General features: G+C 40.1%; 1 protein-coding gene across 3 annotated transcripts in view; it reads left to right on the forward strand.

The window, feature by feature from the left end:
* Positions 1-17936, forward strand: part of FLT1 (fms related receptor tyrosine kinase 1) — a 179673-nt gene that overhangs the window by 99146 nt on the left and 62591 nt on the right. For all 3 annotated transcript variants that reach the window (XM_037799877.1, XM_037799879.1, XM_037799878.1), the window contains 2 exons: positions 2662-2970; positions 7669-7815. In XM_037799877.1, the coding sequence (XP_037655805.1) occupies positions 2662-2970; positions 7669-7815 (456 nt within the window). The remainder of the gene's footprint in view (positions 1-2661; positions 2971-7668; positions 7816-17936) is intronic.

Here is a 17936-nt window from a genome sequence, read left to right on the forward strand (position 1 = left end):
TTCTTCACTTTGAGAGTTAGAAGGCAATTCCTTCTTGGGTCTGTCTTTGTACTCAGGTTTTTTTTTTTTTTTTTTTAATTAACATGAATGAAGGAGAAAATCCCTCTGAATTCATCAAAAAGGTTAGAACATTTTATCATCTTCTGTGGCTCAAAAGAGAATACCAAGAGGGTTATATGAAGAAATATATCATCATTTTTAAGAGGCCATCTGATAACATGAGCCAATTAGCATCAGTGGCAGTTTTCCCCATATCACATAACAAATAGCCCTCAAAACGTCTGGCTTCTTCTCTTTCCCTCTGTGTGTGGTTCTGCTGCTCTGCTGGTGCTCAGCAGGACTGTGGGTGTGTTAGCAGTCACTGAGGGCGAGATAGGAACAACACCCTTATCTCCCTGCTTTCCCAATGTCACTAAATGCATTTTATTTTGAGATTCCTGGTGGTGCTGGGCAAAGATAAACAAAATCTTCCATCAGGAAACCTGTGAGCTATTTCCACAGGAAGTTTCAAATCACTAAAGTAAATAGAAACTCTCTACATGATCTCAATGGTGTTACTTAGGTTCTAACTACCAGGATGAGACCTCATAGATGGAAAGTCTGTGGTCTTTTAAGAACTGATTTGATTGCAACCAGCACACAACACTTTTTGCTCCGGTATCTGTGTAAAAGTTGATGGCTGATGTTTTACTCTTCGTGCCTGGAAAATGTCCCAAATACACAAAGATGCTGAATTAGAACAGCTATTTCTGATGCCTTATTGTTATGTTAAAAACGACTGTCAGCTCCTGCATCTTCTGGCACATTCTTAGATTTTTCATTTTAAAACAGGAAAACCCTCCACTGGTCTCTTCTCTCCCCAGCCACTGACAGCTTCATAAGCCACTGTTACCCACTGCTCCCAGGTTTCAAATGAATACTTTGGCATTTCTTCAGACGTGACACTTTATAATAAAGTCAGAGCCCAGAAAAATCAGAAAAACAAGCAAAGTGAGACTTAGGAAAAGAGTTGATGTGATATCTAATTTTGGACTATTGTCCCCTTAAGGTTTAAAGGTTTCTTTATAGCTTTGTGTGCAAAGGATAATAATAATAATAGCATAACATAGTGCTTTTCATCTTCAAAGTACTTTGTAAAATGTTGGCCCAAATTCTTTGCTCTAATACAGATATGCCACCAGTAACAAGCCATGGGAGGGTTCTGGGAGAGGTCAGTTTAGGGCCAGAAGCCAATGATTATTTAAAATCCTCCGGTGAACTGGTCCAAAATGACAATCTAAGCCCAAACGTTAAATGACATGGCGTTAGAGCTCCCAAGATGTTGGTTAGAGGCACTTAGGAGATGCAGGTTTGCTGGGAGTTGACATTTGAGAAAGTGGGTTTTAATGACACAGTCACCTTTAGAAAATGTTTAAAATAGTTGTGATGGTAAATTTGATTTTTTTAAAAAATTATTTTCCCCTCCCATGGCCTCTGCCCCTACTTCCAGATTCACTGTCTGCATTTTCAAAGAAATCATTGCTTTTTATGTCTGAATAGACCAACTACCCAAAAGGTGAATCTGAGCAAGTAAACCAGCTCTTCTCAGGCCCATTATGTCAGCAAGGAATAGTAAAAGTCATTTGGAATGGCAGGAGGAGGGTACCTGACTATCAATCAAATTGTAGGGAATGGGGGAAATCACTTGTTTTTCACTGAAAGGTTTGGGACTAACGTGGGGCTGTTGGGCGTGACTGATGCCTCCAAGTACATGCCTGGGACCTCCCAGTGGCTCCTACTAAGCAATCTATTTTGGACATGTTTGATCATGAAAACATCTTTGGTTTTTAGTGTAAACTGCCCTCAGGTTACTTCACTCTTTTGCCCATTTTATAGGAGTTTTATAGTCAGGGTTCCCTAGGGAAACAGAACCAGCAGGAGATATCTGTAAATATTATGAATTTATAAAATTGTCTCACTTAATTGGGATGCCCAAGTCCAAATTCCATAGGGCAGGCTGCAAGCTGGCAACTCCAAGGAAGGTTTTCGATGAACTCCCCGGGAGAGACTGGCTGGCTAAAGTAGAGATGAAAGTTCTGTCTTCTGACTGCTGCAGTGGTCACTTCTCCTCTCAAAGCCTTCAGCTGATTGGATAAGCTATGTCCCGCCTTGTGAAGGCCATCTCCTCAGTTGACTGTAGATGTAAGCAGCCATAGATGCAATCAGCTTGCTGACGATTTAAGTCCAGGAAATACCCTCACAGTCACAATCAGCCTGTACTGGCTTGACCAAACAACTGGGCACCTGGCCAAGGTGACACATGAACCATCACACGTACTACACGATTAAGAAATGGGAAACATGGTGATCATCCCCAGGTGGGAAAAAAAAAAAAAAAAAAAAAACATTCCTCCCTGATGAGCAACTTTGGGCAAATAAGGAAGATGTGCCATCCTAATAACTAATTGCATTCCTGCCTGCCTGATGGAATGGACATAGTTAGTTCCTTTACCTGCTGCCTTTGATCAATTCCCCCAAAGTAAAATGATAAATACTCACTCTTTTAATAGTGATGCCGGGAGAATCTGTGTAGCAACAACTCTTAAGATCCTATAGAGTAACTGTCTCATTACAAGACCTTGAATTTCCCATGAACTGAAGTTCTCAATTCTTGTCTTATAGATGTGGCAAATGGATTTCACATTCACTTGGAAAAAATGCCTGCGGAAGGAGAGGACCTGAAACTGTCGTGCACGGTTAACAAGTTCTTGTACAAAGACATTACTTGGATTTTGCTGCGGACAGTTAATAACCGAACAATGCACCACAGTATTAGCAAGCAAAAAGCGGCAGTCACTAAAGAGTACTCCGTGACTCTCCATCTCGTCATCAAGAACGTTTCCCTAGAAGATTCAGGCACCTATGCCTGCAGAGCCAGGAACATATACACAGGGGAAGAAACCCTTCAGAAGAAAGAAGTTACAATTAGAGGTGAGCACTGCAACAAAAAGGCTGTTTTCTCTCGGATCTCCAAATTTAAAAGCACGAGGAATGATTGTACCACACAAAATAATGTAAAGCATTAAAGGACTCATTAAAAAGTAACAGTTGTCTCATATCATCTTGATTTATTGTCACTGTTGCTAACTTTCAGGCCCAGAGGAGCCCTTCCTCCCAAAATGAGTTTGGTGATGATAAGCATAATAACGCGGCCCCAAGGTCCCAACCTGTGGGCCCCCCCTTCAGGCCGAGGGGTCTGCTCTCTGTGACCACCCTGGTGCAAGTTTGGATTTGGAGGATCCCTGCACTTCATTCTGTGTTGTTTGCTCTTTGCTGTCTTCTCCTGCCTGATAAACAACAACTTGGGACTGATCCTTTCCTTCCACTTTGATGCCAGCCTCTTTTTATTTTTAAGCTTCAAAGCTGTGCAGACTGAATAATTTAAACAAATGCTGGTTGCTGCCAAAGATGGACATGCATAAGTTAATTTTCCAGCTCAGAACGAGTACGGTTGAATTGGAGACTGTCGGGACCTCTCTGCTTGGTTTTATTTTGAACTATTTCATCTGCTCTGGATTTGTAAATAGCTCCTGAATAGCGAGTTATAATGCATATTTATTTGAAAATGCTTTTGGTTGCCTTTTTTTTTTTTTTTTTAAACAATAAGCATGTTAATCGTAAACTGGGCTTCCAAATTGGGCTCCAGGGGTTTGGTGTAATTCAGAGATGGTTAAGTTAAGATGTATCACAATACGTGGTGTGAAAGCCCACCAAGTCAACCCCACCTCATCTCATGCAACCCTGGGTGGCTGGCAGACTGGGCCAGGCAAGGGTTTCCTCTGACTGGTCTCTGCTGCTGACAGCACCTGAAAGTGGATCATGCATTAATTTAAAATATTTTTGTCCCCTGGCTCTTCTTTTAAAGGACTTGATCATGTTAAAATGATGGCATTCAAGGTGTATCACAATCAATTTATCAAGGAAATAAAAGCTATTGTGACCAGAGGTTTAAAAAGCATTCTTCCACATGTAAATTTAAAAATGTGTCCATGAGAAAAAAGTCCACTTTCCCCATATGCAAATATTAATAGGATTTTTATGTGGCTCAAGAAAAGTCAAAACTACAGGAGCAAAACTCAAAGTCATTTAAAAATACTCACAGTTTTAAATCAAGAGAAATTGTGATCTCTTATTTTAAGCATGCATTTGAGGAAAAAGTGACTTTTTCACCAACTTAATAGGCATTTTTATGTTGTTTTCATTTATGATTGATCATTACATGTAGCATGAACTACGGGAAAACAAACTGTAATGACCAGAATAGCCATGGCTGAAAAACAAAGTGGCCAGGCAGTTCAATAGGAGGTGACAATATGACAACTTTTCAGGCTTGGGAATTCACCCGACTGTTTCCTCCTTTAGGTAACAGCTTCTGTCCCAAGGCTAAACTTGTCTTTCACGTGGGAATTGCTTTTATCAAGTGTGAAAGAGTAAACAATAGCATTTCCCCAGAATGCCAGTTTACTGGAGCTCCAAATGCTCTGAAAACAATTAGTAACCTGGAAGTTGTCAGCCCAGAGGAAAGAATAATCGATTGTATCTTGAAATTTTACCTATACCTCTTTGGCCTGGCGTCTTTGTTCATTATAAGTCAGTGTGTTCCTTCAGGAAACGATGCCTCAGTACCACAGAACTTTGGGGTCTCAAGTTTTACGAAAGCTAAAAAGGCAAATGGAATTATATGAGGATTTGTGGGGAGGAAAATAGTGAATTGGACATGGAGAACTTCCCACTTGCTTCCTCTTAAAATCATGGAAGCAGTTTTCATAGGGAAGAGGAAGATATTAATATTTTCAGCATTTCCAAGAGATGATTTTAAGAATTCTGTAGAGTCAATTAATTGTTCACTGCATAATTAATCCAAAAGAAAAAACAACTGGGTGGGTATTTTATGTTTTGTTTTTGTTTTTTTTGTATTAGTTTCTCTTTTGGGTGTGGAGTGGGGGAAGCATAGAGGGTGGAGAGAAAAAACAATAGAGCTTAATATGGAGAACAATTGAGATGGAGTTGGGGTGTGAGGCTGGTTCCTCAGTCCCCACTCCAAATGGAAGACAGAAATGATCCATTTATGGGATCTGGCAGATCTTTGAGGCCAGAACATTGAAAAGTAAAAGAAGAACATGGTGGGAGCTACAAACTTTGGCTATTGTTAACCAGCAGAAATATTCTGTTAGTTCTGATTTTTCTAAGTTTGAAGGGATCAGCCAGACTTTGTTTAGTTTTATTTTAGAAACCCGCTTTCTATTGCCATCCAATCACTTAGGTTTGAAAATATGGTTTCAGTGTACTCTTCGGATTTAAAATGTCAAAATAGATTACTATAACATCTAAAGAAGGAACTGACAAAATATGATTCCTTGGCTGATTTCTGTACAAAACTGGTCATTTAGAAACTAGCCAAAAATGACACCTTTCACATAGGAGTAAATTTTCCAAATGGGTACAAAGAAACAAAAATCATAATACTGTTTGTTGTTTCAGATGTGTCTGTGTGAACCTTGTATTTAATTGAGAGTCTAGTGTTTATTCTGCAGCCTTTTTGCTGCTTCTCTTGTCTGAGGTTGTGTTATACGGATAGGGCCTTTGAGAGTTTTTATGACATTTATGTTGAAATAAAAGTTCTCTTCTACATTAGCACTGTTTTCCAATACACCTGTCAGGGAAGTCCAAATCTTGTCTGTGTTGATTAATTTGGATGCTGTGAGCCCTAGATTCAGACTTCCTTTCTGTAATAAGGGATGTGGACAATGATAGATTATTTTATCATATTTAGTGCATGGGAAATAGTAAGTGCACTAGGTGAAGCTATTAAAAGTACAACCGAGCAAATTGGATCTGAGTTTTAAACGAGATATGTCAAAGTTGGCTTGCCACTGTAAAAGATACTGAAGAGGAATATGATGATGTTCTTTATTATCTTGTCATGTTTCACTGATGTGTTTGGGGTCTTTACTGTGTGAAAATGTCAAAATTGTAATGATACAGCATGTAAAAGTTATCATAAATTGAAGGTTTCGATGTGCAGCTGCATCTGCAATTAGGAAAAGCTATTTGACAGATTGCACCTAATGCACAGACCCACTGAAAAGGTGTCTGCCTGTGGGGGCGAGATAGCCTAAGAAAGACGTGCTGGGGCAGCAAGAGGTTGGTTGCTAATAGTTGGTTCCACATGATGTTTGGAGAAGGTTTTATAAATCAGAGCACCCAATTCAGCACTCTTTTTTTTCCCCCCTTCAGATTTCATTCTGTATAAAGTGAGAAAAGACCAATAATAAGCTATGGGAATCAAAATTTACCAAGAAATCGGTTTCTCCTAACAGATGGTATCCCTGCCATGTTATTCTACTTCAACATGCTATGAAAGTTATACGATAGTAGAGTTTTTAACCTAGATTTATTTCTAAATGGCTTCAATGAAAGCTAATCCTGACAGTTTCCCTGCGAGAATAAAAAGAGGAATCATGTAAGGACATGGAATCAAGACGTTGTAATGTATCACCTCTTGCAGCAGTATAATCTCTCATGAGCTGCTTTCACAGTTTTACTACACTAAATTGAGGGGGGGAAATGGTCAGAGAAAGCTCATTCTATATAATCAAAGCCAGTGATGTAGAGTGTAAGTTATGCCCAAACTCTTTTTGATTTCTGTTCTAGGATTTGCAATGAAGGAGGAAAGGGATGATTTGGGAGGGTAGGAAAGACTTTAGGAATTGTTTTTATTCTTTTACCTTGGGCTACCAATCCAGTGCCCGCCTAACTAGAATGTATACATATCAGCAGGACTGACTGACTACTTCATTACATAGAGACACTGTACTCATTGGGGGCACTGGGGGTACTGCCTTCCCATGTGGGATTTTAATGTTGTAATGTATTGCATCCTAATGTATTAAATCCATTTTGTTGTACTATATTGGTTGGCATTTTATTAAAATAAATTGTATTGTATCATATTTGTATGTTTTAAGAGAAAATAATATAAAATACAATACTTGTGCTATTATATAGTGCAAAACCTAAAACTCTGTGCCTCTGCCTCTTGAATTAATCCCTTGGACACTTGCATTTGGGAGGGAATGGAGGAAGGAAATAATCAATAAAGCTTTCAAAGTTCAAAGAAATTCTCCTGTTTGGTCTGCTGCCTTACAATTTAAATTACTGACACACCCTCACAAACATATCAATAAAATACATAAACAAACCACATGCAAATTTGTATTAGCCATCACTACAACACTATATCTTTCATTACAAGCCTATATGCAAAATCACATCTTTCATTTACATCTCCTAAGATATTCTGCACAATCCCCTGGGTTTTAGAAAAGCTTCTATCAAGGAAAGGAAAAAACCTAGTTGGTCAGGAAAAAACCTTTGTCTTGAAGCCTGAATATATGGAACCTAACTTTTAATTTTGCTCCGTGTTCTAACAAATTTCAATTTATTGTAGCAACTTATTTAGGAGGAAGCAGTATGTTAACCACAGATGAAAAACTTAGGGAACAAGATCCAAAAGAAAACTTATAGTTGAGCTTTGCTGTTTCTCTATATATTTAAAATGTGGCTATGCATATACAATACGAGAACACAACTGATGAGTGACGACAATTCCCTTTCTCTGTTCACTAGATCAGGAAGCCCCTTACCTCCTGCGAAACCTCACTGATCAAACTGTGGCCCTCAGCAACTCCACCACGTTAGACTGTCGTGCCAAAGGTGTACCAGAGCCTCAGATAACCTGGTTTAAAAACAATCACAAAATACAACAAGAACCCGGTAAGATTTTTTTTTTCCTTATGTTCACTCTTTCTCATCCTTCTTCATCCCCTCCTTCCCCTAACTTTCCTTTCACATCCTTCCAGTATACTTGGAATCATTTGCTCATAGAGCTGCAAAAATTGGGCTCTAGTTTATGCTTATATCAACTGAAAATGATGAAGATTTGGGCCAATTCTTATGTAGACCATATCCCTAAAGAAAGAGCCTTACAAAATGCTACTTTCTAGTCAATTCACACACACACACACACACACACACACACACACACACACACAATGCACATATATATTCATTCAGAAAGAAATGACAGGAGCCCCTTAGAAAATCTTCAGTTCACCCTGACAACTAGGAAAGTTAAGAGTTAGTTCCTTGACTTGAGGTATTGTAAAGCTTTGAACATCTGGCATATATAAAGTCTAGAGAAGGAGATTTACAATCTTTCAAAATTACCTACACAAATTTAATTATTTTATAAAAAGAAGACTATTATCAATGATATTTTATCACATTGGTTAAAAAAAATCTAAACTAATGGTCATGGGTTTATTTTCATATTCTTGAAAACAACTAGACTTGAACCCCTTTAGGTAGCTACGCAAGCACTCCAATATGACAGGAATTTCAGTGAGCGTAAACACTGTCTACTGCCTGTCTCATATTTTTATGGCTAAATACAATTAAATTGAATTTATTTAGAATTTTGATTAATAATTCTATTTTTCTTAAAAGTAAATCTGCCATCTATTTGCAATATTCCAACAATCTTGATGAAGTAAGTGGCCACCTGGAATGCTCTGGAATGGTCTTTGAATTTTAATCCTCTAATCAGAATGAAACATCCATTTGAGTGTGATGCACATAATGGAATTGTGGTATAACTCCAGAATTGAAGGAATCAACAAATGTCTTAGAGAGGTCTTTACACGCAATAGCTCCAAAGCCGATCTCATCACATCATTTTTCTCTATTACATCGCATCTCTTCTTGTGCTGACGTCATACACCTAATCATCCAAACCTCTCCTTCTCCCTAGTCAAACACCAGGTTGAGCAGGTGGTACTCACCTAATAGTTCTCCGATCCATCCCTGCCTCCGCTTCCCTGGTGTTATTCTCTTGCTTCGGGTGCACCATCTGCCTCTTTTCTCTCTTTGCAAGTTTCCCAAACAGCAGTGTAAACTGTGGCTCTGAACATCTCTCTCCCCTGCTCCAAGCCTTCCATGGGCTCCCCATCACACGGGATAAATTATCAGTCAAGCATCTAATAGAGGAAGCCCTCAGCCACTGCCCCTGCCTACTTCTGTAACTTTATGCTTACCATCTCAGCCTTGAACTTCACATTCTAGCAAGGTCAATCTCCTGTAGATCCCTGCACACACCATGCTGCTTCATCCCCCGATGCTTTTGTTCTTGTGTCCCCTCTGCCTGGAAAGCCTGCCTTTCATCTGAAGCTGCCCATCCCTTGAGACCCAGATCAGTGACCTCCCTCCAGAAGTCCCACAAAGAGGAGGAAGCTCCTCCATGCTTCTTTATTAGTTATGAATGTTTCTACTTCTCCCTTACTATGTTGTTTTATCATGAGTTCATATGTGTCTGTATTTCTATGCATATTTCTATTGTTCTCTCACTATATTGTTTTTCAATCATCAGTTTGAGTGTGTCTGTGAATCTTCCCTCCATGAGAGCAGACAGTCTATCTTTATTTGTCTTATTTGTACTTTGATTTTATATCCTCAGTACATAGCATAGTGCTTGGCAATCAATAAATGTTTCTTGAATGAATGGTTTTCAGAAAATGTTATTCTATATTTAGCAAGTTCATTTGGTAGCAGATAAACCTGGACTTGGGGGATAGGGTGGCCTAGCATAACATTTTCAAAGCTGAACAGGACCTTTGGAATGTCTTTACTCCAATTTGCAGAAGAGAAAATGTAGGCTAAAAGAGGTAAAGTAATTTGCCCAAGAATGGCATGTTACCAAAATGTGTATTTCCAAAACTGTTTCATGGAACTCTAATCTGTTGGGGGTGTTCCACAAGAATAAAATGATGATTGAAAACATGAATAAGTAAATAGCTGGTGAGACAATGCATGCTACATCCTCCCCTTAGAGCTCCACTAGCATACTGAAGGCCCAAAGAAGTCCTGCTAAACAACCTGGTCAACTGTGTTGTTAAGTTCTGTATTCCTCAAAACTTCATCACAAAATACCTTTTATGGTATGGTAATATAAGACATTGGGTAGTTCTCTGAAAGAAGTCTGTTGACTTACGTTCAGTTTTTATGCTTTGGAGGCGGGTTAAAGAACTGGAGTTAAACCAACCCAAACGTTCACGACCATTTTGGGATTAGAGGATAGAACCAAAAATGTGTCCAGGTGGAGCCTCAGTAACACAGACGGAAGACAAGGGTTCACTCCCAGCTCTGCCCTCATGGATCATCTGAGAATCTGGGCAATTCACTCACATCTCCTTATTCTCTGAGCACCAATTTCCTTATTTATAAAACTGGGGTAGTGGTGATGGCACATGGATGTGGCAAGGTTTAAATTAGTTAACTATGCTGCTTAGCAAATGCTACTTTCTGATGCATCTCCTAGACTCATGTTATTACAGAAATAGCCAGTGACTTGTCAGATTTCACTGGGTTGGCATTAAAAGAGTTAATCAGTAAGTCAGTTCAAAAGTCAAACAACTCTAAGCTAATAAAGATCTTCCCCCAGCTTTCTTTGGTCTTCTGAGAGTCAAAAGAAGAACACCGAAAAAGAGTCTTAGACAAATTCTTGTACAAAATCTTTTAGAAGTTGTTGGTAGTTGGTGATTTCTCTCGCTCCCTCGTCCCCCTTCATTTACTGTCTAAAACTAACTTTTGGAAAGGGATTTCACAATTTTCTGGAGATGATATTCTCCTACATGTATTTAGTATGTATAAAGTTTCATATGTAACATTCCCATTTGAGGCAGCAAATGCAGTAACCAAAGCAATATGCTCCCCGACTCTGACCCTTGTGTTTGTGCACGTGGAAATTTTAGAGAAAACAAAACAAAACAAAACAAAACAAAAACCACCAACACTCTTACGGTTATTTCTTTAACAAACCTATGAGTAAAGATCACGGGTAACCAAACTGACAACCCCTGACCCACCCACCAGTTGCTTCAAAGTTGAGATGGAGGAACATCAAGATCACGTCTGAGAAAGACCATGAATGAGTTCATGGCGTCCGCAGCCTTTGGAAAACTAAACTGCGTCGCAGAACTCTGAGAATAAACTGTAGCGCCGTTAGAGAGGCGAGACGCATCTTCTATATGAAACCTGGCAGCTCGAAAAGGATTTATAATCCGGAGCGCTTCAGTGACCTTGGATAACTGATAGGATCCGGCCCATTATCATTGTTATTTGTTAAGTGACAACTTGCCCCACTCCAAAGAAAATACGCGAGAGGAAGCGGTGCACACAGGAGAGCTCAAGACGAGGGCCCTTAAAACGCCTGCTGCAGGGGCCGAGGGTGGCGGGAGCGTTTTCCCTTCTCATTTCCTTTCCGGAAGAACCTTTTAGAGGGGCACAGCCGTTCTACAGAAGACATGCAGTTTCAAGAAGGCATTCTGAACGCTGAGTCGAGGCTTCTGGGGCCAGAGGGCAGCAGGCAGGAACAGAAGGGCCCCGGGAGCGCAGGCCCAGGGCGGAGCGTGCGCGGCCCTGCGCGGCGGTCTCGGGCCAGGCGGCCCCGGGGTCCGAAGGCCACGCGGCTGCCCCGCCGCCCCGGCGCCTGCCCTCTGCTGCCTGCGCCCTCGCCCAGGGCCACGCTGGCGTCGCAAGGACCTCAGCCGAGTGGCCCCCTACTAAGGACACTTCCTGCCCACCACTCCCTGGCACCTTCTCATCCTCAACGCTCCACTTTCTGCCTCTCTCCCCGCTGCCTCTGGCCGCAGGCTGGCTTCACCTGGGAAGGCCTGCTCCCTCCCACTTTGTTTTATGGGCACTTACTTTTTTTTTTTTTTTTTAATTATTTTTTATTCAATTTTATTGAGATATATTCACATATGATACAGTCATCCAAAGTGTACAATCAGTTCACAGTACTATCATATAGTTGTGCATTCATCACCCCAATCTATTTTTTGAACATTTTCCGTGTACCAGAAAAAGGGAAAATAAGAATAAAAAATAAAAATAAAGAACACCAAAAACACCACCCCAATTCTATATATATATGTAATTATATATAAGCATATATAATATGTAATTATATATATATAAGCATATATATAATATATAATTATATATATATATATATAAAATTTTTTTATTGAATTGACAAGATTCACTGTTTTATACATTCCCATCTTTTAACCTCCAACTTTCCTGCTGGTGACATATGTGACTTTGACCTTACCCTTTCCAACACTTTTCACGCACCTTTCAGCACTGTTATTCTCACAATATGCTACCATCAACCTTATCCATTTCCAAATGTTTAAGTTCACCCTAGTTGAACACTGCTCATAATAAGCAAACACTCCCCCTTCTTTAGCTACATTCTATATCCTGGTAACTTGTATTTCATGTCTATGAGTTTACATATTATAATTAGTTCATATCAGTGAGATCCTGTAATATTTGCTTCTATGTGTCTGTCTTATTTCACGCAATAGTGATGGGTACTTACTTTTAAAACCTTTGGTGACAGCTGTAAGATCTTAATGTGTCCCCTTTGTTAAAAACAAAAATCAAGATTCATTGTGCATTTACGAGGTTCCAAGGCCCTGAGTGAAGTATTTTACAAATACTTGCTTCTCGCCACTATCCGATGGTGACGCAACGTTACTACCTGCAGTTCACAGGTCAGTTTTAGTTCACAGACTCTCATCAGCTCCCATTCTGCGCCAGGTGCCTCACTAATGTCAGTGTGTTTACTCCTCGTAAGGAGTCTGTGGGGTTTGTACGATTATCCCTTTTACAGACTAAAGGATGAGGAAGTCGAGGCACGGAGACGGGAGATAAGAGGCCCCGGCCACGCAGTTAGAGAGCGGCCGGCCGGGGCTCACCTGCGAGGGGCTGACTCCGGGGAGCGGAGCCGAGAGCGCACGTGCGCGAATTGGACATAGGCTCGCCTCACTCCAGAGAAGAAATAGCACACGTTTCAAATGGCCTCATGGGCGTAGCAGGTGTGAAAACCTGAGTATCTTCTCATTTCTAGCCCTTAAAGGATGAAGCTTCCTCAAGACGATAGTGTTTAAAGCACGTTTCAAAAATTCAAAAAATATTTCAAAGCATATTAAAAATATTGAAATTATATATATTTTTTAAAAATTAGACATGCTGTGTATAAAATTAAAATTTACTTGGAACCCAAATCCAGTCATTTTTAAGTTTTAAAAGGTCCAGAATTCATGCAAACCCAACCCAGCACTCATTTATTTATGCAACAAATATTTATAAGACACCTATCCTGTGTCTTGTGCTGCGCAAGTCTCTGTAAATACAGCAGTGAATGGGAACACTAAAATCTAAAGCAATAAACTTAAGCATGTGTTGAAATGAACACAGCTTCTTTGGGCAGCTATCACACGTGTCCTGACTCTTTCGTGACCACCATGAAAATAAGGCACCAGAGTTAATGAGTCTGAAAATGGAGTAAAGTGAATGAATAAACCCAGCAGGCAGAAAATGCTATGGCTGAATTGCAAGACTGAAATCTCTTTAATACATTAGACAATTGGAATTGGAATACACACATCCTTTGCACTTTTATTTTCCTACTTTAATGTGGAATGTACAGTGGGTTCTCAATCATTAATTATTAGTGGAATGGACAGAATGGAAAGGAGATAAAGAGGAGATGAGAGAAAATATATGCCAAGAGAAGTAAGAAAGGTAGTGGAGCCTCCAAATTAAAAACAAGTAAAGGAGCCACTAGGGGTTGTTGGGAGGGACTGAGAATGTGCGAAGCATTGAGAGAGGAAGGTAATGCAGACATGTGAACTCCGAAGAGCCAGGTGAAGAGAGTAAAGTACAAAGGACCAAAGATGAGAGAAAAATGCCGGGTGAAGGGGGTGAGACCAAGGAGATGCAGCCCAAGGGGCTCTAATGAGAAGAGGGATCCAGGCTCACAGCGGCTACTTTGAGGGCGGGCTGGTTACTAGAAGAGACAGCCGCAAACTTCCTTCAAGGAACATACTCTTCTGTTGGGCTAAAAGCTTAAAGGTTTGCACCCAGACTTGGGACAACAGTATGAAGTCACCTTTGAGAACGTGTGATCCACCCCCTATCCAGTCCAGCTGGCCAGGAGTCAGCGGTTCCTCCAGCATGACCAAAATGTCACCTTTCTACCTTGTGCTCTTCCCAGAGTCTTCAATGAGGTCCCCAAAGGGTTAAAGTAGTGACAGAGCTGAGCAAGTGGTGCAAATGGGACCGCTGGCAACCCACTTCATATGGCACTGTAAGGAATTGAAATGTGGCAGAGGGCTGATCCAGCTGAACTTTGCAATAATACAAGCACAAGCCATCTCACAAATAACTGTGTGGAGAAATGAGGTTGCTCGATGGGTTAACAAAATGCTGAGTGTTTAAGAGAACAGAAGGCAATGTTGACCTGAGATGTTTTCAGTAAGTCCCTGCCTGATCGGAGAAAGCGTCATCAAACTATTATTTGAACTCAATTTCTCTGACAGTCAAACACTTTTAGACTTTGTTAAAGCAGTAGGAACAGAACAAAGAGTTCAGAAAGAGTGAATTTTGTCTTATATAGGAAGAGGTATAGCTGCAACAGGAGAAAATCACTCTAATCCCCTGTTAAATGGGAGCTTCTTGGTCTAAGTATTGATTTAATGACCTGAAAGAGACATTTTTCTGTTGCCAGTCCATCACTGACAGCAGACGTCTGCACCTGTAGGCCCCACATTCAGACCGAGGTGACTTACCGTCCTCATACCTGGAGGAACAGAACCATGTCCTACCCGTCAAGTGGCTTTAATGGATCTAAGAAAGATGTTAAGGAAAAGGAGGAGAGAGGTGAGAGGAGGTGAATGCCCATTCTCAGACTATTAGAGTCAGCATGTTTTCTTAATAATGATGAAGTTAAGAAATGTCAACTACCTTTTGCAAAACTTGGGTAGTAATTGCCTTTTCTTTCTCGTGGAATCCACCCCTATGGTGCATAATAAATTAAGAAATATTGTGGAAAAGAAATGTGTATACAAGATTCCCTGGAGTATATACGTAGAGTAGTGAATGGGAAGGTGAGCTGTGAACAAGAAAATGAAAACCTAACCTATTAGATTAATTATCTAATAATTCATTCTCTACTAATATTAATTATCACCTCCACAAAGGCCAGAGTTGATCTGCTGGTGTGCTTAGCTAAGCATTACATTCCTTCTTCTTCAATGTGTGCCTTTATTAAGATAAGGGGTCTATGTGCCCCGACCAAGAAGGACCATGTGTCACTGGTCCAAGTAGCTCTTCTCCCTGCCAGACCTTCCAAACACATTCTCACGGCTTATTTTTACCTCTGACAATGTAAGCATGAGGGACACTCTTAACAGTTGCACATTTATCCCTGGAAAAGGATAAATTTCCATTTCAAAGGTGAGGAGACAGGAGAGGAATTAACTAAGGAGTGGAATGGGGAAGAAGCAGGGAAAACATTTAGCAGACTAGCATTGCTAGAGTTCAGAGCTACCACAGGCTCAGAGCTATGACCCCAACCCCAGCCAACCGTGGGACTCTGATTTTAACGACCGCCCTAACATGGTGAAAAGATGGGGGGGGTGTTACCTCATGCACTTTCTGCAGTTCTGCAATTACTAGTCAATGTTTGGCTAGTTCAATGAGACTTCAAAGTACAGCCACAGAGTTCTATGGTTTACACTCAGAAAGTAACCCACGCATAGTGTCCCAATTTGTATTGAAAATCAATAGAAATTATGTCTGTAGAATCCATCTTAGCCTCCAAATATATCTTTATTGGCAAATTCCAGTCTTGAAGGTAATTATTAATTATTAGTTAATTAGTAGCACTGTAGCATATCCTAATGTTTTGCCCAAAGAAGATATCTTGGATGCATTTTAAGCATAGCATCCTCATCGCCATTCAGTCCTGAAAGCTGCTGGTAACAGCAAGGCCCAACTTGAGGCATCACACACACTCATCTGATAGGAGGGCCTGCTGCTAATTGGTCAGTTTCGGTTGGGTTTCTTTTTTTAAAGTCTTCTTGAATTTTCAAATGGAAAATTTAGAATGTAATAAATGGGAGAGAACTTGCAAATGTGGGCAATCACTTTAGAAAGATCTCTCCTCACCCCCCTTTTTCTGGCGGCAAAATACATGTAACATAAAATTGACCGTTTTAATTATGGTAGTGTATACAATTCAGTGGCCTTAAAGTACATTCGCAGTGTTGTGCAACCATTGCCCCTCTCTGGTCCTAGAACTTTTTCATCACCCCATATGGAAAGCCCATATGCATTAAAGCCTCTCCCTTTTGACTACGAAGTAACCTCTTCCAATTCTTTCTGTGACACGCGAACTGTGCGTACAGCGTGGCCAAGATCAGCAGCTGGTTTTGTCTGCAGAGCAGTCATTGCTTGAGGGACCAGAAGCAGAGAAAAAGAAAAGGGGAGTGAAGAGAAATAAAGAGAAGAGAAAGAAAGAAACACAGGGATATGAAGGGGCAGCAGACTTTTCCCAGCAGAAATTCCTGGGCTCTCTTGGGAACTGTACCCTGTCCAAAGCCACTGACCCCCAAACTAAGAGTCGTGCCCTGATCGCTTAGAGCCAGAGGGGTTCTCAGTCCCCAGTTCCTGCCCACACGGATGACTGGTCACTAAAGGAGGAAAACTCAGACACTGCCCTAGATGTGTTTTCTCCTCCCTGTTGTAGCAAAACAATGAGAAGGGTGTTTCTATTTCACAGGTCCAGACTTTACATGGGAAACTCCTCTCCCCAAGCCCAAACATGACAGTTTAACCAAGACCTAAGGTGATACATAAACAGCAGTGTCCCCAGGCCACCAATGTGCTCCATTCTGTTAAGGCAAACATTCAGGAGGCTCTGCCCATCACTCCCACGGCTCTACACCGCTGCTGGAAAAGCCAGAGAAATTCACGAGTGCATTTCCCCTACATTCCGGTGATACGTTTGATTTTTGCATTATCTCCTGCTACCAGTGTGCTTTAAACAATCAAAATTGTTTCTCTTAAATAGCCATCTCATTCAATTCATTCATAATTAAACTGACCAACACTGAAAAACAAAATAAAACACAGAAAACATACTATATATCGCTTCCCCACCACACACACACACCTTATGGAGCCAGTCTTCTAATGGAATGGGTTTTGATTTATCCTTTTTATTGCTTTAATCCAAAATTGTAAATTATAAAGTATAAATCTACCTTTCTTTTCTTTTTTTTCTTCAAAAATATTTTATCATTCTATACATAGTCAATACCACAAAGTTTTGAAATGTATTGAAAAAAAAAGAGTATTTGGATCTCTATAGCTTTTAAGCTTTCATTCAATGGCTTTTGCTAATGGTAAAAACACCTACAATTTTGTTTTTAAAAGTACTGTTCCTTTTTATTTGTTTTAATTAAACAAGTAATACATGAATATATTACGTAAATAAAAGATTTACGTAGCATGGAAATAGAGAAAGCTATAAAAAAAATTTCCCTTATGCAGAATTACCTATTTGATATATATCTTGTCAATTTTCCCCTTTGTTTTCCTATAGATGTGCATATATACAAATGTGGGGATTTTTATATATATTTATGTGTAAGTGAGATCCATTCATTCATTCATTCAACAGATACTTACTGAGAGCCAACTCTATGCCAGGGATATAGTAGCTGCTGGGGAATATAGCAATGAACAAGACAGGGACCTTGAATTCACATGAATATTCTAATGTAAAAATACAGGCAATAAATTTAGCAGGCAAACAAAAATATATATTATAAAATCAGACAGTAATAACTGCAATGATGAAAAATGACAATAGGTAGAGCATGTGACTCGTGCTGCAGCTGGATGGGAAAGCCAGCATCTCTGAGATAAACTCTGCGTTGAGAGCCTACTAAGTATATTGTTTCATGACTTGCTTTTATCAC

The sequence above is a fragment of the Choloepus didactylus genome, chromosome 12 (assembly GCF_015220235.1).
Source record: "Choloepus didactylus isolate mChoDid1 chromosome 12, mChoDid1.pri, whole genome shotgun sequence".
In the NCBI taxonomy this organism is placed as follows: Eukaryota; Metazoa; Chordata; class Mammalia; order Pilosa; family Megalonychidae; genus Choloepus; species Choloepus didactylus.